Source organism: Bombyx mandarina, chromosome 23 (assembly GCF_030267445.1).
Source record: "Bombyx mandarina strain Sakado chromosome 23, ASM3026744v2".
Lineage (NCBI taxonomy): Eukaryota > Metazoa > Arthropoda > Insecta > Lepidoptera > Bombycidae > Bombyx > Bombyx mandarina.
The window spans coordinates 18,464,133-18,488,915 of NC_143229.1; the positions used below are offsets into that span (position 1 = coordinate 18,464,133).

At 41.8% G+C, this 24,783-nt stretch overlaps 1 protein-coding gene across 2 annotated transcripts in view; it reads left to right on the forward strand.

The window, feature by feature from the left end:
• LOC114244157 (scavenger receptor class B member 1) overlaps positions 1–24,673 on the forward strand; it is a 50,590-nt gene extending 25,917 nt beyond the window's left edge. For both annotated transcript variants that reach the window (XM_089737562.1, XM_028175877.2), the window contains exons 3-12: positions 1,007–1,117; positions 1,865–2,009; positions 12,680–12,821; positions 15,562–15,762; positions 16,220–16,339; positions 16,770–16,893; positions 17,979–18,122; positions 20,238–20,356; positions 20,918–21,046; positions 21,509–24,673. In XM_089737562.1, the coding sequence (XP_089593688.1) occupies positions 1,007–1,117; positions 1,865–2,009; positions 12,680–12,821; positions 15,562–15,762; positions 16,220–16,339; positions 16,770–16,893; positions 17,979–18,122; positions 20,238–20,356; positions 20,918–21,046; positions 21,509–21,763 (1,490 nt within the window). In that variant the 3' untranslated portion in view covers positions 21,764–24,673. The remainder of the gene's footprint in view (positions 1–1,006; positions 1,118–1,864; positions 2,010–12,679; positions 12,822–15,561; positions 15,763–16,219; positions 16,340–16,769; positions 16,894–17,978; positions 18,123–20,237; positions 20,357–20,917; positions 21,047–21,508) is intronic.
• Positions 24,674–24,783: the final 110 nt, after the last annotated feature.

Genomic DNA, 24,783 nt, shown 5'->3' on the forward strand with positions numbered 1-24,783 from the left:
TTGTCTACAAGTGATAAGCTGGCCCAGGATACCATAGGGAAAATTTATTAAAGAAGGCCATGACGGTTGATTGGATTGATTCGAACGAAGGTGGGATAAGATCAAGATTTTTTCGAACATGATTTTGTAACTTAGTTTACAAAATAATCGGTGTTAAATCACATAGACTCTTTTTTATGATTGAAGGATTATTAGTGGCCCGAAGGTTTTTCCAGTTTCACAAGGACAGATGGGCGAGCAAAGGCTCAGCCAAGAGGGGTGGGATTTGCTAACAGCTGCCCGAGCGCCTCCGAAGGAGACCTAACAGCTCAAGAGCAGCTGTTTCGCGAATGAATCGACTACCGGATCGGAATCGCGACCCGCTGAGAAGATCTGGCGAGAAACTCAGCGAGCTGATTCGTGGGTTAGGTTGCACGTCGAACTCTTTGTCGAGTTCGACGAGAACGGTTACCGGGGTCCCTAAGCCTGCTCCTAGTGTTAAAGATGAAGGCGTCTAATGCAAAGGTTATTGGATCTGATGGATCCGTAAGGACGTGCAAATAGACTCATTACGCATCAAATTAGATTTTTGGGGCTACAGGAACTAGAAGTACGTTACTATTTTTCCCACCTACTCGCTGGGAGCCTAAGAGGCCTTTCAACTACGCCAGGACGGTTAGGTGAGCTTATGAGAGAATGAACACTAGCCCTAGCAAGATCAGTGCTTCGCTAAATCTACTACCGGATCTGACTCCATCCATGTCTTCATCGGTCGACCTCTTCCCCCTCTCCCTTGCACTACCATATCCATACATCTCCTAGTCACATGCATCTTCTCTCTACGCATCACATGTCCATACCACTCTAACCGTCCGCTCTTTAGTTTGTTGATTACCGCGGCTACTTTCACACTTCCTGTGATATACTCATTTATAATGTTTATAATACCAAGTTAAAAATATTTATAATACCAAGCATTTGTTAAATATTATAAATTATTTTTATGAAATGTATCTTTTGTTCCCAGGGCCCAAGGTTCAATGTGTATTGGGCATCACCTTCATAGTGTTGTCCGTGATGGGGCTTATCTTCACGCCCCTGGATTTTATGCTGTGGGAGAAGCTTAACATGAGACCAGGTGCGTTCAATCATGAATACGTTGTAAGCGATCCACTGGTGGTAGGACCTCTTGTGAGTCCGCGCGGGTAGGTACCACCGCCCTGCCCATTTCTGCCGTGAAGCAGTAATGCGCTTCGGTTCGAAGGGCGAGGTAGCCATTGTAGTGATTTAAAAACTGAGACATTAGAACTTAGACAAATATTTTTTGTGTACGGAAACTAGCGACATTTTGTAGCGGATGCCCCTTAACTTATATGTTGTTAAAGTTAAGACATTTCATTATTGTTTAACTAAACACAGAAAAAAAAACAAATAAAAAAAAACATGAAAGTCTTTATTTGTTATAGACAAATTGATTAAATTTTATCAATTTGTGGTTTCTGAAAATTTACGAAATCCTTCATTAAAAATAAAATGTAGGATAGGGAATATTTTACTGCTATCTACAGGAGCGCTGAGAATCTAATCGAAGCGAAGCCATCTAGTGGCCGACGCTCGTAAACCTTTTGTTGAGTGTTTGAGTTGCTTAACCATAACTAATTCATGTGTATTATCTATGGATAGTCGTTGGTGCTCGCCCCTCTGTACCCATTAGATTGCGCGGTCAATATCAGTGTGCTTAGTGCGAGTTTTTTAACGTTCTCGATAGCGTAAAAGTTAGCATAGATTTGTATGAGTTCGAGCGTTTGCCTACGTTTGCCGCTAGGGGCGCTGTTCGCCTGTTAAAAAACTCGCACTAAGCACACTGTGTGGTTGTCGATTCTAGGGCTCCCGCCGTACGACTGGTGGGCAGATCCCCCCGATGAAGTGAAGCTCAGGGCGTACGTCTTCAACATCACGAACCACGATCGGTTCATGCAAGGACTGGATCCGAAGCTGAACGTCGAGGAAATAGGACCTATCGTTTATTTGTGAGTAGCTACTGATGGTAGGACCTTTTGTGAGTCCGCGCGGGTAGGTACCACCACCCAGCCTATTTCTGCCGTGAAGCAGTAATGCGTTTCGGTTTGACAAATGGGGCAGCCGTTGTAACTATACTGAGACCTTAGATCTTATACCTCAAGGTGGGTGGCGCATTTACATTGTAGATGTCTATGGGCTTCAGTAACCACTTAGCACCAGGTGGGCTGTGGGCTCGTCCACCCATCTAAGGAATAAAAAAAAAGCTGTATAATATTATAGTTTTAAGCAGATAATTACGTTTCTTCAATGAGCATGGTATATGTCATCATCATAGTCGGTTACTTTTGGCAGAGCAGTCGTGGTCATGTGAAATCCTTGTTTATTATAGCCTTGGCAGCTGTTCTTCATAGTTCGCGAACTGAAGCTTGTTTGACGCAGTCATTAGTTATATGTATGTAAATGTTTAAATTTTGACACTAATATCACCTGCATTTTTAATGTGACATAAGTTAATTGATATTTAAATAGAAACGATGGCGCACACTAAAGAAGATCAAGTTTGATTTATATTTTAGTTGTTTTCATGCACAGCGCAATGTAAAACAATTATTAATGCGCGGGTGAACGACCTCGAGTGAACGCGCGAGGGGGGCACTATTATCTACATTCGCGATAGTTGACGGGCTATGATATTTTATATGCTTAGTTCGGTAAACGCATGCTTACTACCTTTACAATTAACTTTAACACTAACCATACTAACACTTACTGGTACCTATTTCTACCACAGCGGGTAGATAATGGTATACGACAAGTATCACACAAAATAAACAAAACAAAACAAAACAAAAAAGTATAATAATTGTAGATTAATTGGTAAGAAATAGTCATGAAGTCAAATGTGCAAAAGCAATAAGATGATACCTGCATTTTGCAATACAAAAGTTCAAAGTGGATCATTTCGACCCGTTATGGCATGTTTCCTGATTACTATTTCAGCACAATTATCAAGTCTCTTTAAATTCTGCTTAAAATTTTTAAAGTTCACAAAAAAGAAAAACATCACCTAGCTTGGTTTTGAACTTTAGCCCATCTATACTAATATTATAAAGAGGAAAGATTTGTTTGTTTGTTTGTTTCGAATAGGCTCCGAAACTACTGGACCGATTTGAAAAATTCTTTTTCCATTAGAAGCCGACATTGTCCCTGATGAACATAGGCTACTTTTTTTTAATTTTTATTTATTTTATTTTTCTTGGTTTCATGTGTGTTTTAATGTTTCCGAAGCGAAGCGAGGGCGGGTCGCTAGTTTTAATTTTAAACAGGATGCAATATTGTAGATAATAATTATCCCGAGACAAATAAATCTTTAGATTAAGTCGTTGCATCTTAACGACGACTCTAAGGTCAATGATATTACGTACACGACGTGAAAGGCGCAACAGAAGCTAGAAGAGATGCGTTGCTACGCTATTTAATTGATTTCACGTGCTTGTTTTAAAATGACTGGTAATGGATAATTTTTATTATTGCTTAGATGGGTGGACGAGCTCACAGCCCACCTGGCGTTAAGTGGTTACTGGAGCCCATAGACATCTACAACGTAAAGGCGCCACTCACCTTGAGATATAAGTTCTAAGATCTCAGTATAGTTACAACGGCTGCCCCACCCTTCAAACCGAAACTCATTACTGCTTCATAATATATAGCATAGAATAGATTTGCTCGTTTTTTTTTGTGTTTTTCAACGATTCATCATCATCATCAGCCTGTAGCAGTCCACTGCTGAACACAGGTCTCTCCAATTGCACGACCCTCGGTGTCCCTCATCCAGCTTTTGTAAGCTACCCTCATAGATTAATTTTAACCGATTACGTGCAACCTAAGGAGGGTTCTGGTTTCAACGGCGAAAGCCAGTTAGGAGGTTAATAATTTAAACTCCTTCTCGCGTCGCTTTCTTCATTACCGAGGGTCATGACTGCATCATTTTCTCACATGCGATTTCCTTCTGCTCTGGTAATTGGCTCCGTGAAGGGCATCTTGTGGAACTTGATGTTCAGGTAAAATCAAATTTGGTCTGACCATCACGTGGGATTACGTCTTCTGGGACGGTTGCCATTGCCTTTCACAATCAGATATTAGAAATTGTGACTGTTTGAAATGTGTCCAAACAATTCCAGTACCCTATAAAGGCTTAATTTATTTTTAATAAGTATTTCAAACTACTATTATATTAATACTTGTCGGCGCAACATCACTATTTAAACTGAAAATAGAATTAACTGTTTCCTTAATGTTATGCATGTCAACAACTGTTTAAGACGGTATTCAAGAGAATTTATGACTAAGCAGCCACCACTTTTTACTATAAATACGAGTGACTGTTGTCGCTCAATATATCACCCACAGACACAGCCCACTGAGTTTCTCGCCGGATCTTCTCAGTGGGTCGCGTTTCCGATCCGGTGGTAGAATCTGCGAAGCACTGATCTTGCTAGGGCCAATGTTAGCAACACTCCGGTTTGAGCCCCGTGAGCTCATCTACACATTAGGGCGAAGCTGAAATAGCCTCTCAATGCTATCAGTTTAGGTAGGGGGAAAAAAAAAGCTCAAAACATTCAAACTCGAGCAGCCGACCGAGGCGGAGCTCTCTGTTTTGTTCTTGTTGTGCACTTGAAATGTAATAAATGGGCCCGGTCACCGTTCTCGTCGAACCCGTCGCTTGTGACGAAGGGCTCGACGAGTAAATTAACCCTCAGACACAGCCCACTGAGTTTCTCGCCGGATCTTCTCAGTGGGTCGCGTTTCCGATCCGGTGGTAGAATCTGCGAAGCACTGATCTTGCTAGGGCCAATGTTAGCAACACTCCGGTTTGAGCCCCGTGAGCTCACCTACTAGTTACAGTTACGCTGGAATAGCCTCTCTAGGCTACCAGCGTAGGTAGGAAAAAAATAAAAAGGGATTCTTTGGAAAAGCGAGTCTTAATTACTATCACGATGGAAGGCTATAAATGATAAAGAGAAAGGGGTCAGCGGCGTCATCATTTTAAAAACACCATGGAATCAGCCTAATCCGTCATACTATTTGCGACTTCGAATTCATTACTGTTTCTTTAATCGCGGACGACTGCAAGTTCCTCTTCGGCATTTAAATATGGTGTTTTCTACATACCCTCTATTTTCCTAATAAAATAAAATTTCCAGACTTTTACGTGCTATTTCAATGTAATGACAATGAAAAGCACGAGATTAAATCTTAAAGGTAGTTTTTAATTGTCTGCTACACGCGAATATCTGAGAGAAGATTGGTACGTTTATTATTTCTGTTGTAGCTACTAATTAATAAGTATTTATTGTATTGAATTGTATTGTTTGAATGGTTCATTAATTTAGCAACCAAAGCTTTTCCCAGCCCACTGAGTTTCTTGCAGGATCTTCTCAGTGGATCGCGATTCCGATCCGGTGGTAGATTCTGCACTGCTCTTGGTAGCGTTAGTGTTAGCAAATTCTCTCAGGTTGAGCCCGTGAGCTGACCCACCCGTCCGCGCGTAGTTGCAAAAGCCCCTAGGCTACCAGCGAATAGGGAGGCTAAAAAAAAGAAACTCGTCGCAACTGATACCGTCCTTAAGCTATAGGATCGAAGAGTTTCACGTCCTTACGGATCCATCTGATCCAATAACCTTTGCATTAAACGCCTTCAGCTCTAAAACTAGGAGCAGGCTTAGGGACCCCGGTAACCGTACTCGTCGAACTCGACAAAGAGTTCGCCGTGCAACCTAACCCATGAATCAGCTGAGTTTCTCGCCGGATCTTCTCAGCGGGTCGCGATTCCGATCCGGTAGTAGATTCATTCGCGAAGCAGTTGCTCTTGAGTTGTTAGGTCTCCTTCGGAGGCGCTCGGGTAGCTGTTAGCAAATCCCACCCCTCCTGGCTGAGCCTTTGCTCGCCCACTTGTCCTGGTAAAACTGGAAAGGCCTACGGGCCACCAGCTTGAAGACTCAATCGTATAACGACCTTCAATCGTAATATTTTGAGGCGCAAATAGTAAACCCTCAAAAATCTTGTTCCAACAAAATACCTTTGGAGTCCGGAAGGAAACATCTCGCGTCCTTCAAGACACAATGTCAAACACGAAACGACACTCCGATTGTGCTTTGAGACATAACTATAATAACAAGTCGGTGTTAGCGTAACCTTGATGCAAGATAAGTTCGTTCAGATGAGATATTACATCATTCGCCCTTTGTCTCTTATCTCGCTCGGTCATAAATATCGTTATAAGGAAATTTTTTGTATTCTTGTTTGTTTATTACGTAAAACATTGATTATTACAATGTCCGTTTAATTCGTGATTAGACGTTACAAATTATAATATTCACTTAACCGGTTTTTACAGCGATTTTTGTTTGTTAATGCTTCGCACGATATTTTGAATTAGGTGTGATATTCCTTTCGCAGCCGTGTGAAGCACCAATCATTTTGGAGCTTGTAAAGTTATCAAAGTAGATAGCCGCGGAAGCTTTACTGTTTACTTAGTGCGTGTTTTTTAACATCTCGATCGCGTAAAAGTTAAATCCTTCCTTCCCTTCCTTTGCTGCTAAGGGCGCTGTTCCAACTCCATACAAATTTGAGTTAACTTTTACGTTATCGAGAACGTTAAAAAACTTGCACTAAGTACACTGGTGGCAAGGTGTCTGTCTTGTGACCCAGTACGGGTATACCCCACCTATCTGCATATTTCTACTATACTGTAGTTGTACCTTAGAACTGATAGAACTCATGTCACGAGGTGGGTGACGGCATTTACGTTGTAGATGTCTATGGGCCGCGGTAACCACTTATTAGCGTCGTGACCGCGTTCATCTATCTAAGCAATAAAAACAAAATTGATGATGAGGTTTTTAAATGTGACTAGAGGTCCCGCAGTAGTCGAAATTCGACTATAATTAATTGGAATTGTAAGTTTGTACACTATTATGATTGTATTTTATACTTCTATAGGCTACACTATAAAAAATATTAACAAAGACAAACAATATTTAATCTCAATTTGACAACAGACGTCAAGAATAAAAGTTTGACAATAAATAGTATGCATGCGTGTGTGCGTCAAGTACATGGTATGTAGTGTGTGTAATGTTTTCTTTATTAATTTCATGTATCTTTTATGCATTATTTTATTAAAATATTAGGATTGTGCACTTCTTCTCTATATTCTCTATAAGTGTGGAAAATTTCATACTCCTCCGTCCGCGCAACTTTACAAAGTTTTTGCTTCACGTATTAATATATAGATATTTCGGGTTTGATTCTGATATCGGTAGGTTATCTAGTAGGTATAGGTTCTTCGATATTCTTGATACGTATAAAATTAGTATAGACAAGTCGCTCTCATATGCGCATGACCTTTATACATAATTGAGATGTGTTCGAACGCTAGTGTAGGAAGCGCGGTCTAAGACTAACCATTCACAATTCGATGATTATTTCCTCACTAAAAACTCGACTAACATAATCGTTAGACTACCAAGGTCATTTCGCGGTGTTATACTGGTCAAAAAATCCAATAAATAGAAAAAACAAAACGTGTGCAATTCACACGTGGTAGAAGTGAAACCTTTCAAAATTAAAATACAATTATCCTAAACTTCTTAAGTATATGTAAAATTTTGTCATTAGTAAATAATTGTAAGGTAGCGCCCTCTGTGAATTGATATTTTAATTTCACGTATAATCCTAAATTAAAATTCACTACAAGAGCTTTCATACACACGTTAGTATTAAAAAATCTCACAGATGGCGCTGTATTAAATAGTATGTATATTTCTGTCTCACTCTTTGCTGGCTTCATCCTACACATTTTTGTATTTGTGTCTCTTACCTGTCGTTTTTTCCGTTGCATCCGGTTTGAAATCACAACGATTCTAAAGAAGTTTTCACTTCAATAAATATCGGGTAGTAGATTCTGCGAAGCACTGCTCTTACTAGTGTTAGCACCCGCTCGATCCTCCCGCGCTCGCTAATATCGAAGCATCAGTGTGCCGAATCTCACTGACGGGACACGCGCCGATCGTTATCGCGTCCGTTTATCTTCCACCGGATAAGATCGTTCTAAGCAGTGATATCGAGGCGCTGCTCGGCATGGGGAGCTCTGTCATTCTGGCGGGCGACCTAAATTGTAAACACATCAGGTGGAACTCACACACTACAACCCCGAATGGCAGGCGGCTTGACGCGTTAGTCGATGATCTCGCCTTCGATATCGTCGCTCCGCTAACCCCGACTCACTACCCGCTAAATATCGCGCATCGCCCGGATATACTCGACATAGCGTTATTAAAAAACGTAACTCTGCGCTTACACTCGATCGAAGTAGTTTCAGAGTTAGATTCAGACCACCGTCCCGTCGTTATGAAGCTCGGTCGCGCTCCCGATTCCGTTCCCGTCACGAGGACTGTGGTGGATTGGCATACGCTGGGCATCAGCCTGGCTGAATCTGATCCACCATCGCTCCCGTTTAACCCAGACTCTACCCCGTCTCCTCAGGATACCGCTGAAGCCATAGACATCTTAACGTCACACATCACCTCGACATTAGATAGGTCATCGAAACAAGTTGTAGCGGAGGACTTCCTTCACCGCTTCAAATTGTCCGACGATATTAGGGAACTCCTTAGAGCTAAGAACGCCTCGATACGCGCCTACGACAGGTATCCTACCGCGGAAAATCGTATTCGAATGCGTGCCCTACAACGCGACGTAAAGTCTCGCATCGCCGAAGTCCGAGATGCCAGATGGTCTGATTTCTTAGAAAGACTCGCGCCCTCTCAAAGGTCTTACTACCGCTTAGCTCGTACTCTCAAATCGGATACGGTAGTAACTATGCCCCCCCTCGTAGGCCTCTCAGGCCGACTCGCGGCGTTCGATGATGATGAAAAAGCAGAGCTGCTGGCCGATACATTGCAAACCCAGTGCACGCCCAGCACTCAATCCGTGGACCCTGTTCATGTAGAATTTGTAGACAGTGAGGTAGAACGCAGAGTCTCCTTGCCACCCTCGGACGCGTTACCACCCGTCACCCCGATGGAAGTTAAAGACTTGATCAAAGACCTACGTCCTCGCAAGGCTCCCGGTTCCGACGGTATATCCAACCGCGTTATTAAACTTCTACCCGTCCAACTCATCGTGATGTTGGCATCTATTTTCAATGCCGCTATGGCGAACTTTATCTTTCCCGCGGTGTGGAAAGAAGCGGACGTTATCGGCATACATAAACCCGGTAAACCAAAAAATCATCCGACGAGCTACCGCCCGATTAGTCTCCTCATGTCTCTAGGCAAACTGTATGAGCGTCTGCTCTACAAACGCCTCAGAGACTTCGTCTCATCCAAGGGCATTCTCATCGATGAACAATTCGGATTCCGTACAAATCACTCATGCGTTCAACAGGTGCACCGCCTCACGGAGCACATTCTTGTGGGGCTTAATCGACCAAAACCGTTATACACGGGAGCTCTCTTCTTCGACGTCGCAAAAGCGTTCGACAAAGTCTGGCACAACGGTTTGATTTTCAAACTATTCAACATGGGCGTGCCGGATAGTCTCGTGCTCATCATACGGGACTTCTTGTCGAACCGCTCTTTTCGATATCGAGTCGAGGGAACCCGCTCCTCCCCACGACCTCTCACAGCTGGAGTCCCGCAAGGCTCTGTCCTCTCACCCCTCCTATTTAGCTTATTCGTTAACGATATTCCCCGGTCGCCGCCGACCCATTTAGCTTTATTCGCCGACGACACGACTGTTTACTATTCCAGTAGAAACAAGTCCCTAATCGCGAAGAAGCTTCAGAGCGCAGCCCTAGCCCTAGGACAGTGGTTCCAAAAATGGCGCATAGACATCAACCCAGCGAAAAGTACTGCGGTGCTATTTCAGAGGGGAAGCTCCACACGGATTTCCTCCCGTATTAGGAGGAGGAATCTCACACCCCCGATTACTCTCTTTAGTCAATCCATACCCTGGGCCAGGAAGGTCAAGTACCTGGGCGTTACCCTGGATGCATCGATGACATTCCGCCCGCATATAAAATCAGTCCGTGACCGTGCCGCGTTTATTCTCGGTAGACTCTACCCCATGATCTGTAAGCGGAGTAAAATGTCCCTTCGGAACAAGGTGACACTTTACAAAACTTGCATAAGGCCCGTCATGACTTACGCGAGTGTGGTGTTCGCTCACGCGGCCCGCACACACATAGACACCCTTCAATCTCTACAATCCCGCTTTTGCAGGTTAGCCGTCGGAGCTCCGTGGTTCGTGAGGAACGTTGACCTACACGACGACCTGGGCCTCGAATCTATCCAGAAATACATGAAGTCAGCGTCGGAACGGTACTTCGATAAGGCTATGCGTCATGATAATCGCCTTATCGTAGCCACCGCTGACTACTCCCCGAATCCTGATCATGTAGGAGCCAGTCACCGTCGACGCCCTAGACACGTCCTTACGGATCCCTCAGATCCAATAACCTTTGCACTAGACGCCTTCAGCTCTAGGAGCAGGCTTAGGGACCTCGGTAACCGTACTCGTCGAACTCGACAAAGAGTTCGCCGTGCAACCTAACCCATGAATCAGCTCGCTGAGTTTCTCGCCGGATCTTCTCAGCGGGTCGCGATTCCGATCCGGTAGTAGATTCATTCGCGAAGCAGCTGCTCTTGAGCTGTTAGGTCTCCTTTGGAGGCGCTCGGGTAGCTGTTAGCAAATCCCACCCCTCCTGGCTGAGCCTTTGCTCGCCCACCTGTCCTGGTGAAACTGGAAAGGCCTCCGGGCCACCAGTAATCCTTCAATCATAAAAAAAAAAAAAAAAACAAAAAATAGTGTTAGCAAATTCTCAAGTTGAGCCTGTGAGCCACCTGTCCGCGCGTAGCTAGCTTAACCTACAGACACAGCCCATTGAATTTCTTGCCAGATCTTCTTAGTGGGTCGCGTCTCCGATCCGGTGGTAGATTCTGCGAAGCACGGCTCTTGCTAGGGTTCGTGTTAGCAACATCGTCAGGTTTGAGCTCCATGGGTTCACCTACTAGTTAAGGTTACGCTGATATGGTCTCTGTAGACCAGGGGTTCCCAAACTTATGTTGTCTACTGCCCACTTTGAGAATCAATTCATTTTAGCGCCCCCATTTTTTCACTTATTTAAAAACCACTATAGCGAGAACTCAGTGTCTAAGAGTCCTCCTAGATGAAATTACAAATCGCCTCCAAGCCTCTATACAACGCCTCCATTTTTTTTCTGGGTCACTTACCGCCCCCCTTCACGCCTGCAGCGCCCACAAGGGGGTGTTATCGACCACTTTGGGAAAGGCTACTGTAGACCATCAGCTTAGGTAGGAAAAAAAGAAGAAAAAAATAAGCGTAGCTACAATAGCTTCATCGGCTACCAGTGAATAGGTAATGAAAAAAGCAAATGTGTACATCTGTTATCCGTGAGGCCTCCACTCAGGGGACCAATATCTGAGTGCAGACCAATGTACTGAGCAATGGGACACACCGACTAAACACACCCAGGGATATTGCCCTCCGGGTTCCCAACTTGATTTAATAGTCTATGTAGTATTAAGTATTGCTTAGATGGATGGACGAGCTCACAGGTCATCTGGTGTTAAGCGGTTACTCGAGCCCATAGACATCTACAACGCAAATGCGCCACCCACCTTGAGATATGAGTTCTAGGTCTCAGTATAGTTACAGCGGCTGCCCCCCCCCCCCCTCAAATAGAAACGCATTACTGCTTCACGTCAGAAATAGGCAGGGCGGTGGTACCTACCCGTGCGGACTCACAAGAGGTCCTACCACCAGTAATATCATTACTAGGTTAAAGGTTCTCTTGTGGAATCTGGTGACTAGGAATAATTATTAACTACCGTAATCCTCTCCTTGGCAATCATGTGTACGTGTTCCAATGCTTGCTGTCACTGACTGTAGATGAACCATTATGTTGATGTTGAAGTCGAATTGAGTTGAAATTAAATCGATTTACACCTTCGGTTCCATTAGTCATAAACACAATGAAAACAACGATTTCATCTCTGGAAGAGCTGTAGTCAAACTTCCCTACATCGTCTACCGAACCTATACGATGTAGGGAAGTCGGAAGACCGAAACATAGTCCGGGAGAGCAACTTTATTTATTTATTTAGGGATTTTATGACCTGGTAACTAAGACCTTTAGGTCATGTTTTATTTTAATTTTAATGTAAAATTTTCTAAATGAAAAATGATATTATGCAATTAAATGAAATGGGATGAAATATAAACTCAGTAAAATGGTGATCATTTACTGAGACTTTTTCAGTGGACTTTTTGGAGGATCCCGAGAAGTTACTTTCGGCGACTTTTGTTCATTTTCCCACATTTGTGCAATTTCACAGATACTAAACAGTTAATAAACTACCGTTATTACACATTTAAGCCTAAAGAAACAGTAAATAGACAAAATAAAATATATCACACAACTTCACTCCTTGCGTTCCCGCCAAAAAGTCCGGGAGAACAACGACCAGTATGGAGCATAGATAATAAATATACTTTCGAGGGCGATTCACATCAAGGTCGCGGTGTTGCCGATATTGTTCCCGGATAAATAGAACTGCTTACTTAACAATTTCTTTTTCTTTTTCTATTCACAGAGAGAAACTCGTCCATACCGGGATAAAGTTTAACGAGAACAGCACTATGACGTATATAGCAAAACGTCACACCATATATTTGCCCGACGAAAACAATGTTGACATGAATGCGACCCTGATAGTGCCAAATCTGGCGGTGCTGGTAAGTTTAACGAAAAAAACAACCATAACATACCAACTATACTGCCTAGCTCTAGCGAAGCAGTTCACTTTAAAAGCTAGGAATATGTGCAATAAGATTGAGATTTCAATGACAAAACAGACGTAGTGCTATTCACTGGTAGCCTATGAAACTATTGTAGCTACGCTTATTTTTTTCCTACCTAAGCTGATGGTCTAGGGTAGCCTTTCCCAAAGTGGTCGATGACAGTGTTAAAGATATTGACTGCCCTGTAGGTCACCGGTGCCCTTACAATTTTGCGGGTTTGATTTTTATTACAAGATGTTATTCCTTCACCGTGGAGGTTAATCGTGAACACTAGTCAAGTACGTATTTCATTAGAAAAATTGGTACCCGCCTGGAATTCGAACATCGTTGCTTCGCTCAACACGAATGCATCGGACATCTTAACCATAGGCCACGACGACTTATACATAAACTAAAAACTTATACAAAAATATTTATACATAAATAAAATACTTATATCTAAAGTATATTTGTTAATATCCTCAAAAAAAGCTTTTAATTCTAACCAAACATCAATCTATTATCGTTTACTGCAATTATTATTAATTAAGATAGTGGTGTTTTTGACGTCAAATGACTACTGTTTTTTTGGAGGGAAAAACAAATGTCAAAGAGAATAGTTTCGAAAAAAATAGAATTGACAATTAATTTACCGCCAGCGTCTGAATCTAAGATCCGATTATATCAACGTAATATAATAGTTAGGTACTAAAATAAATAATATTCTGTAAATCACACCAAGATAAATTGTGTGTCAAGGGTGTTTACATTTAGTGCTGTTAGGAGAGGCAATTGTTTGATTCATAGTAATTTTTATCAATTATTCGCGACGCCATGACACGCAAAGTGACACGCTTAATGAAATATTATGTAGTTTAAGTAATAATGTACCTTTACAATAATTAATTTCATCTTTTTTGATGCTGTTGACTCTGATCAGGATTTCAGAACGAGGCTATAAATGATTATACTGTCATTGGTCTCTAATGTGGGTGCAAATTTTCAAGTCAAACGCATATCTTGAAGTCGGTGAAAATGACAATCAATGATCCCGTTAACAGTTATATATAAGCAAACATATGTACCAATCTAATAAAAGCGTCTTATAAATAACGCGCTATCTATACTTATGGGAGATGCCAGCTAGCAACCTAGGTCGTCAGGAACATCGACCTCCACAACGACCTGGACCTAGAGTCCATCAGTAAGTATTTACCGTAGGCATCAATGCGCTATTTCGGGAAAGCGGCACGACACGAGAACCCTCTCATCGTGGCCGCCGGTAACTAAATCCCCGATCCTGCGGACCGAATGGTAAGTTAAACAGTCGACGTCGCCCTAAGCACGTCATTTCGGTTCCTCCCGATCCACTAATGGAACTTTTAGGTACTCCAAGCACCGGTCATCGTTCTTGTCGAACCCATCGCTTGCGACGAAGGGCTCGGCGAGTAAATTAATCCACAGACACAGCCCACTGAGCTTCTCGCCGTACCTTCTCAGTGGGTCGCGTTTCCGATCCGGTGGTAGATTCTGCGAAGCACGGCTCTTCCTAGGGTTCGTGTTATCAACAACGTCAGGTTTGAGCCCCGTGAGCTCACCTACTCGCCCGGTGACACTGATATGGTCCCTCAAGACCATCAGCTTAGGTAGGAAAAAAAAACAATCTAGGCTTAACTTTTTTTTTTTTATTGCTTAGGTGGGTGGACGAGCTCACAGCCCACCTGATATTAAGTGGTTACTGGAGCCCATAGACATCTACAACGTAAATGCGCCACCCACCTTGAGATATAAGTTCTAAGGTCTCAGTATAGTTACAACGGCTGCCCCACCCTTCAAACCGAAACGCATTACTACTTCACGGCAGAAACAGGCGGGGCGGTGGTACCTACCCGTGCGGACTCACAAGAGGTCCTACCACCAGTAAGAAGTATTTCACGAAGTATGAAATCATTAAAACAACAAAGTTTTGATAAATGAATAATACTGTTAACCGCTAAGTTTAAACAAGTAACCCTCCTGTAACACGGCAGATACATTCCTTTTTTTATGATTGAAAGACTACTGGTGGCCCGGAGGCCTTTCCAGTTTCACCAGGACAGGTGGGCGAGCAAAGGCTCAGCCAGGAGGGGTGGAGTTTGCTAACAGCTGCCCGAGCGCCTCCGAAGGAGACTTAACAACTCAAGAGCAGCTGCTTCGCAAATGAATCTACTACCGGATCGGAACCGCAACCCGCTGAGAAGATCCGGCGAGAAACTTAGTGAGCTGATGCATGGGTTAGGTTGCACGTCGACCTCTTTGTCCAGTTCGACGAGTACCTACGGTTACCAGGGTCCCTAAGCCTGCTCCTAGTGTTAGAGCTGAAGGCGTCGAATGCAAAGGTTATTGGATCCGTAAGGACGTGCAATACGTTCCTACAAAGTCCTATGTTATGCGAAGTCGTGTTATACGAGAATATAAGTCAGTATGTACACAAAGGAAGTAATTTTTCTGAATGAAACATCTCAACTATGTATTTATTATAAACAAAAATAAGCAGTAAAATTTAGGCTATTCCTATTGTGTGTTCATGGAATGTTATTTTCTAAATAATTTTAAACAAAAATTTAATTACCTAACGCATACTTAACCTGTACTTTATTCTCGCTGAGGCACAGGGAACAGTAACAATACAGCCTGTATTACTAAACCTTTTCAGGGCATTGCGTCTTATCTACACAGCTCGATGTTTTTTATACAATCGGCATTCACAATACTGGCCAGTTCATATGGAAGCGAATTATTTGTGAAGAAGACTGTTTACCAATACCTTTGGGATTTTAGAGATCCAGTTTTGGATTTATCCAAGAACCTGGCTCCGGGTCTGGTGCCCGTCAACAATATGGGCATATTGGCTAGGGTGAGTTGAAGATTTAGAATTTTCATTAATTAATATGAAATTTCTGTTGTCTAACCTATAAAATGCATAAATAAAGAAAAAATTAATCTGCATGAATTTGAACGCCGAAATCTCACAGTCCACATTGGACAGTACAACTGACACTTCGACCGAATGTCTCAAGGTAGGTAACGTTGTTTTCTAGGTATGTCCATGGGCTCCTTTGACTTAGGTACACTAGAATAGACATGTGAGCTAATCTTTTGTATTGAATTGTAGAAAGTAATTTTAGATATAGGTTAGCTAAGTCGCTATCTTCTACTGAGGACTATGATGATATTAGGTTTGGTGCATGTATCTACTACACACCTGACCCAGACGACCGGGCAAAAAAAATGCCTAAAATAGCGCTAATACTCATCATCAAACCACCATAGACAAAAGCAAGTTCTGACCTATTACAACTTATTATTTCCAGATATACGCCAATTTCCAAGACGAGATGACGGTGAAAATAGGCCCGCGCTGGGGCCACGACGAGTTCTTTCAAATAGACAGGTTCTGGGGGAACCCGCAGCTGCCTGGATACGATCCCGAGGTAAAATCTCATAACGATTGTCGCTTTTACGTGCGTTACCTACGTAGTGATCGAATGGACATTGGTCGATTACTGGTGGTAGGACCTCTTGTGAGTCCGCACGGGTAGGTACCACCACCCTGCTTATTTCTGCCGTGAAGCAGTAATGCGTTTTGGTTTGAAGGGTGGGGTAGCCGTTGTAAGGGGTAGCCGAGACTTTAGAACTTATATCTCAAGGTGGGTGGTTCATTTACGTTGTAGATGTCTATGGGCTCCGGTAACCACTTAACACCAGGTGGGCTGTGAGCTCGTCCACCTATCTATGCAATAAAAAAATGGTCATTTTAAATTATAATTTTTTTTAAGCGGCTCTGGCATAGCGCTCTGTTTGTTGTCTATGTCTCGGTAAAAAAATTATAACTATTAAGCTTGAATTTTGACGTTTTCTTAGGTGTGTCCAGATCGAATCGCGGGTTCTACTGAAGGCGTAATGTACCGGCAGCGTCTCACAAAAAACGATACCTTATTATACTGGAGGAAGACTGTCTGCAAAATTATGCCACTTTACTTTAATAGTAAGTTCATGATTCGGGAAGGGGAGAAAAGAGATGATCGAAGAGTGTCAGGGGAAGCGGAGATGGAGAAAAGAGAATTGAGGATACTAAGTTCAGTGTATTGTTGACATTCTTATCCAATAGACACAGCCCACTGAGTTCCTCGCCGGATCTTCTCAGTGTGTCGCGTTTCCGATCCGGTGGTAGATCCTGCGAAGCACGGCTCTTGCTAGGGCCAGTGTTAGCAACACTCCCGGCTTGAGCCCCGTGAGTTCACCTACTAACTCGGTGAATCTAGATTATCCCCTCAAGGTTACTAGAATCCATCGGCGCGTCACGTCTCAACATACGGAATTCATACAGAACTTAAATAGCCAACGCTTTCATTTTTAGTATGAGGCCTTGTGAGACCGGATAGTTGGATTCCAATCTGAAGGATGAGACAGCCGTTATACTATATAATTGAGATGTCAAACTCACGCTTTTTGTTTATTGCCTTTGTAGGCACACAAGTTAGGGGGCATAGTCCCATGCGCTGGTAAGATCAAATTAAGGCGACATTGGACTTCAGCATCAGTGTCGCTATCCACTGGCAAGAGCACAGGAAGGAATGGAGGAACATAGTCCTAACAAAAGTGTTCCGTAAAGGTTACGACCCTCAACATTGAGGAACACGACGTCAGGAGGAGGAGGCAGACAACCATACGGCCCGCCTGATGGTGAGTGGTTACTGTCGCCCATGGACTTCAGCAATGCGAGGGGCAGAACCAAGCCGCTGCCTACCATTAGGCCTCAAGGTTTTCTATGAGATCCGATTTTTTATTTATTGCTTAGATGGGTATACGAGCTCACAGCCCATCTGGTGTTAAGTGGTTACCGGAGCCTATAAAAATCTACAACGTAAATGCGCCACCCGCCTTGAGATATAAGTTCTAAGATAGTACAGTTACAATAGTATATATACAACGGCTGCCCAACTCTTCAAGTTGAAATATATTACTGCTTCAAGGCAGAAATAGGCAGGGCGGTACTTGCGGACTCACAAGAGGTCCTACCACCAGTAACAAGTTTATTGCGAGTGTGATGAGTATCCCTTTGGTTGTCAGGCGAAATGACCTTAGAAGGAGTGCCGGTGTACAGATACAACTTGTCGGAGAGTGTGCACGAACGTCTGACGAACGGAACAGACTGTTACGCCAGCAGCCCGACCTTGCCGGACGGCGTCAGTGACGCTTCGAAATGCTATTACAGTAAGTTCTAGAACATATTTTGAGTGACTAGGATTCTCCACTATGTACAGTGCATTTGAATGAAAAGCGTTCGTGATAGGATTCGATCGTCGCATCATCTTCTTCTTTATTCTTTATTGTACACACAGTTAATACAATACAATAATTGCGAAAAGTTATAAAATGGCGACCTTAACTCAACAATTGAGTTATCTACCAGCTAACCGTTCTTAAAGAGGAAGAGCTTTACGTAAATGGGTAGAAGAGTACAATCTAATCAATTTACTTATTGATACAATACACAATAACAATAGCAATAATAATAATAATAATAACGACCTAGCGTACGAGGTGACCGACATGTGGAGGGTGGTATCTACAGAAATAATCTACAGAAGTATGTAGAGATCTAGAGAAGAATCTAGAGAAGTATCTAGAGAAGTATCTACAGAAAGAAAGTTGTATCGGTGAATGGTTTGGTCCCTAAAAGCCTCTCAAAACATCTCGAGAGGCTTGGTCTCAACAAAAAGTCGGTGGTGGCCCAAATGCAAAAAGCAATCTTGCTCGACAATGCCCGAATAGTTCGCCGGTTTCTCTTCCAATAGTCCCTAACGCTCCGGCTGATTGTTGCCCACCTCGCCGGATTGTGTCCCGCCGTCTTCCCAGGCGAGGCAGTGCTTAATACACATAATAATAATAAATAAAAAAACACTAATCATCATGAGGAAACTATAAATAAGTTCGTCGTTGAAGCCGTCGTGGCTTAAATGGTAAGACGTCCGGTGCATTCGTGTTGAGCAATGCACCGGTGTTCGTATCCCAGGCGGTAAAAGAGCGACTTGTCTATTCTTTTTTTTTTTATTGCTAGATGAGTGGACGAGCTCACAGCCCACCCGGTGTTAAGTGGTTACTGGAGCCCATAGACATTTACGACGTAAATGCGCCACCCACCTTGAGATATAAGTTCTAAGGTCTCAAGTATAGTTACAACGGCTGCCCCACCCTTCAAACCGAAACGCATTACTGTTTCACGGCAGAAATAGGCAAGGTGGTGGTACCCACCCGCGCGGACTCACAAGAGGTCCTACCACCTATTCGAGAATCAAACCCGGTATTGAAAAGCATTGAAAAATATCATCGACAATTTTGTTTTTATTGCTTAGATGGGTGAACGCGATCGCGGTCCAAGCTAATAAGAGGTTAACGGAGCCTATAGACATCTACAACATAAATGCCACCACTAGCGTTGCCAGATTTTTTTCAGCCAATAAGAGGGAAATGCTTAAATGAGCAAAAAAATACGGGAATTTAATTTTTTACCCTGGACAAATAAAAATCAAAATTATATAGTGACATTGTTTATTTATTTATTTTATATCTCCGAGGAGCAAGTCAGTTTTAACAAATCTTTATCGGTTTTAACATAATATTTATATAAAAATCAATGCAATTATAATAGTACGGTTCGAATACGGGACAGAGTCAGTCCCGCCGGGACATTTTAAACTAAGCCTAAAATACAGGACGTTCCGGTAAATGCGGGACGTCTGGCAACCCTAACCACCACCCACCTCGAGACATGGGTTCTAAGTCTCAGTTTTACAGTACAAAGCCCTGAAATTCAAACCGAAACCCATTACAGCTTCACGGCAGAAAGTGTTAGGATTATGGTATCTACTAGTGCGGACTCACAGGGCGTCCTACCACCAGTGCCGAGCTGTACAACTTACAACGATAACTTTTGGCGTCATCTTTTAAATGACTTGCTACGGTGGCGCCACTATAGTTAGTAGCTTTTCGATGGACACTTTTTCGTGCACAGAGTGTGATCCTGGCCTTTTTTTCTTTCTTTTTTCTTATTCTTTATTGCCCTAGTAGACAGACGAGCATCATCCCACCTGATGAGTGGGTAACCACTGGACGTCACCAATGCCCATGGACGTCACCAATGCCAAGGACAGAGCCAAGCCGCTGCCTACCGTTACGTACTCTCCACACAACACAACGCCTTAACAAGCCACGCTTAAAGAAGGACATATCACAGCGCTCGGGAAACACCGATGTTGCGGTTGTCTTAAAAGCTTTTCGGCAATTTTAATACGCCTTAAAACTTACTCGTGAATTCTGTTCTTGCAGATTTCCCAATGGTGTCGTCCTATCCACATTTCTACGCGGGCGGTGTTCTCAAAGACCAGTTTGTGACCGGCCTCAAGCCTGATAGAATTAAGCACAATTCTTACGTGATTGTTGAACCGGTAAGTGCTAAAAGCGTTTGACTTTGCCATGAAACTAAAACAACTATGAAGTCGTCGTGGCCTAAAGGATAAAACGTCCCGTGCATTCGTATCTAGTGATGCAACGGTGTTCGAATCCCGCAGGCAGGTACCAATTTTTCTAATGAAATACGTACTTGACTAATGTTCACGACTAACTTCCACGGTGAAGGAATAACATCATGTTTTATAAATCAAAACCGCAAAATTACTAGTGGTAGGACCTCTTGTGAGTCTGCACGGGTAGGTACCACCACCCTGACTATTTCTGCCAAAAAGCAGTAATGCGTTTCGGTTTGAAGGGTGGGGCAGCCGTTGTAACTATACTTGAGACCGGTGGGTGGCGCATTTGCGTTATCGATGTCTATGGGCTCCAGTAACCACTTAACACCAGGTGGGCTGTGAGCTCTTCACCCATCTAAGCAATAAATAAATAAAACTGTAGTAAGAAAAAAATATCTTTTGACAAATTTCTACCATAAGCATGAATAGCATTTCAAAATAAATTTTAGTGACTTTTTTTTTAATTTAATTTTTTTTCAGCTAACGGGTACTCCGTTTCACTCTGTGGCGCGAATGCAAAGTAATCTGCACATTAGAGATTTGTCAGGGTTCAATTACAACTATGACAAGCTCTCGAATTTAATATTACCACTTTTCTGGGCAGAATACGTAAGTTGACTCCGTTTTTTTTAAGCCTTTTTATACGTTTTACTAATCTGACACCAGGGGAAGTGTGACCATAATTACATTAGCATCTATGGGTGTGACAACTGAATACCACACACCCTTCGATATTTCAACGAAATTTGGATTAAGATACAAAGCTTTTAGTTAGCTAGCTAGCTTATAGTGGTTTTAAATTAAATCTATTCTTACAAATTAAGCTTATAAACTATTATACTGTTAGCTTGAAAATATACATCAACTACACGCATTACAGTGGTTATGTTCTCCCTCCTAGATGACCATTCGCCCACATGTCCTGGTGAAGTTGGAAAGGCCTTCGGTCCACCAGTAATCCTTATTTCAGGGTTTAATCATATTTCCATGCTTAGAGTAAATGTCAAACAGTTTGACAGCAGCTGTCATTGTTTTAAAAAGTTTTTAATCCCACTTTTTTGTAAATTTCAGAATCAAGAAAATCTGCCTTCGAAAATAAAAAACGTGATATACTTCATGGTCGTGATACTGCCGCCCCTAACGATCATAGTTTTATCAATAATAATAATATTAGGTTTCTATTTAATAGCGAAAAACGTATACGAAACGAAACTGCGTTACGACAAAATAAAAACGTTATTGCATTTCAATAGTGACGCTTCGAACGTGAAGACGAATACAATATTTAATTATGAGAAAGAAACGTTCTTGAAGAGTCCTAGTTAACCATTGTAGACTTTAGTTATATATTTTTGTTTGTGTTTAAAGAAATGGATGGAAAGCCTTTAGTTAAAATGAGGCTTTAAGATGACTAATCTGTAGCAAAATTTGTTTTTTTTTTCGGATTTAATAATAAAGTAAAATAAGAGCGTGACAAAGTGTGTATATTATATAATAGATACTGCTCTTTGCATGGAAGGAATAAGTACTACGTAGTACTTATTACTTCCATGGCTCTTTGTAACATTAATTCACATTGTATGAATGCTGCCGCCTTCTTTCCTTCAATGTGACAGCGAAATTTCAATCGTTTCGAAAGAATATTCTATAATAATATACTCTGAGGAATAACTACTATATTACTGTTTAAACTACAAAATTGCATCCATCAGTGTTCAACTTAGAATGTGTAGTGTGGTCAGGGCTGTTCGCGTTTGGCCGCCTCTGGAATACATAAGCGTAACTTTCAGATTGGAATAAATTATTAAAAGCATCTAACTTTTCCAGTAATTCCGAAAATTTCCTTTTTTATTCCTCGGTAGGATATTGTCACGAACTACCCTAATTTCGAACGAAAGTCTAGAATTTAGAAATATAAAAAAATATTTCCCAAAAAGCGTCCCATAGACAATAATAATGCGCTGCCATTAGATTTTTTTTTATTTATTAAATATTTAGAACTTTGTGCCTCAAATAAAAGACATTCAAATAATCTATCAAGTAATAACTATGAACAAACAAGATTGCTAGTTAATTATTTAGTTTTAAGTACAAAAGGAGCCCTTAAATTGTAATGTTTGACAAAAAGACTGAATACATAAAAAACGTGTTATTCATAACATGACATAAAACAGACGTACAGATAAGACTACCTTCAATATATGATTCAAGACTATATAACGATTGGAAATTTAGGATTGTAGTGTTAAAATCCTATAAAAATATGGAGGTACGAGATAAGATGTGAAAATGTTACGAGAAAAAGTTACCAATTACAGTTGCGCCACCGCAGCTAAAGGTATCATTTCAATGATAATGCCAAAAGTTAATATTTGATTTTAAATGTTTTCAACTCTGCTCGTTTAGAGCTGCTACGTTCATATAACATCACTAGCCACGCTAGAGTTATTATGATGGGCATTTTTTTGACAGGTTTTTAGACAAAGACAGTTCTCTTTGCCCTGCCCTGCTCTCCGTATATTAAAAACATTTTTGAAATTTCCAAATTTTAAAACTAGAACAATTTGGATTCTATTCCTAATTTTAGTCCCAGGGGCTAAGCGATAATCTACTTAAAACACTCACAGCTATGCTTTTTCAGTCATTCCCTTATTGTTTATTTTTGATCCTACGGAGGGTAGAAGTAAGTAGTATCATCTCAGTGTATTAAAGTGTTCACTAAAAGCCAATTAAGGTGGCGCCACAGTAGCAAGTGGAAAGATTTAATCTTCTTCTGAGTCGGTCTCTTCATTACTGAAGGTCGTGTCTGATCTAAAATGTGGACCACTCGATGCACAATGCTTCCCCACGTCTTCCTGTCCTCGGCGGTCTTTATAACCTCGGTTATTGGCAGGCCGGTGAGCGTCTTAACCAGATCACACCAGCGGATAGGTGAGCGTCCGCGTGATCTTCTCCCGTCAACCCGACCAACTACCATCAGCTTCTCCAAGTTATCGGAGCCTCTACGAGCGATGTTGCCGAAGTACCCGAGAATACGTTGGAAGCAGATAGCGGACAGCCTTGTGGCAATACCGAGTTCCTTCAGAATGGACAGGTTAGTCCGGCATGCTGTCCATGGAATTCGCAACATCCGTCTCCAATACCACATTTCAAAATCGTCGATCTTTGCTCTCTCACTTCGTCTTATCGTCCAGGATTCGGCGCCATAAAGAAAAATTGAGAAGACCAATGTACGTACCAGCCTCACTTTGGTTTTGCGGGATATATTGCGGTTTTTCCATATCCTAGTGAGCTTAGTCATAGCTCCTTTCGACATTTGGGTTCTTCTAGCTATCTCCTTTTCGCTGCCATCCTCGCCATAAAGAAGAGAGCCAAGATAAACGAACTGGTCAACAAATTCCAAGTCATGCAGTTCATTAGAGCGAATAAGCATACCGGGTCTGTCCACCACCAATACCTTGGTCTTCGCGTTATTAATGGTTAGACCAACTAATTCACTCTCCTCCGCCACCCTAGTAAAGAGTTGGGCTAGTTCTTGCTCGGATGATGCGAACAGTGTGGTGTCATCTGCATAACGGAAGTTGCTGATTTTTCTGCCGCCAATGGATATTCCACCCTCCCAGCCATCTAAGGCTCGTCTCATAATGTATTTCCCATATGTTAATGTTGAAGAGAATCGGAGATAATATACATCCTTGCCTAACACCTAAAGATTTAATAAACGGCTCCATAAATTGCAATTCACTTTATGCCGGTACATTTTGCTTAAAACTGCTATATTCATATAAATTCCACTTCCTACACTAACGTTATTTCGCTGAGTCTTCCAAGAATAACTTGCTGTTTACAAGTGGACACTTTTTCGACTTGTTCCTTATACAATATAGTGTTATTTACCTCTACCCTCCATATTACATGTTGTGTGTTAAAATTTTAGGATAGTGTAGAATATAAGCCCTATACCTAACGATCCAGATAGCCAAGAATAGGATGTAATGAAGCAATGACAGTGATCTAATTTCCACGTATACTTGGGGTGTATACACGGCATTGTTCAATAATAATGATGCCATGAAAGTTTTTGAGTTTCCACAAAGAAAGGGTAAATTAGTACATGTATGTTATCGTTCCTAATTATAAGATAGTGAAATATTGTATACATTAAAATTTGCTCATTTTTTATAATGTTTAAGAAAATATTATTTTATTAAAAAGAAAAAAATGTTTTAAAGTTTCTGTTCGTTTTTTACTCGCGTGCGTGTGTGTATGTGTGAGTGAGATGACAAAAACCACAAGATGTCTAGCTTTAGTTTAACTTTTAGTTTCTTCATAAGATCTTCTAAGGG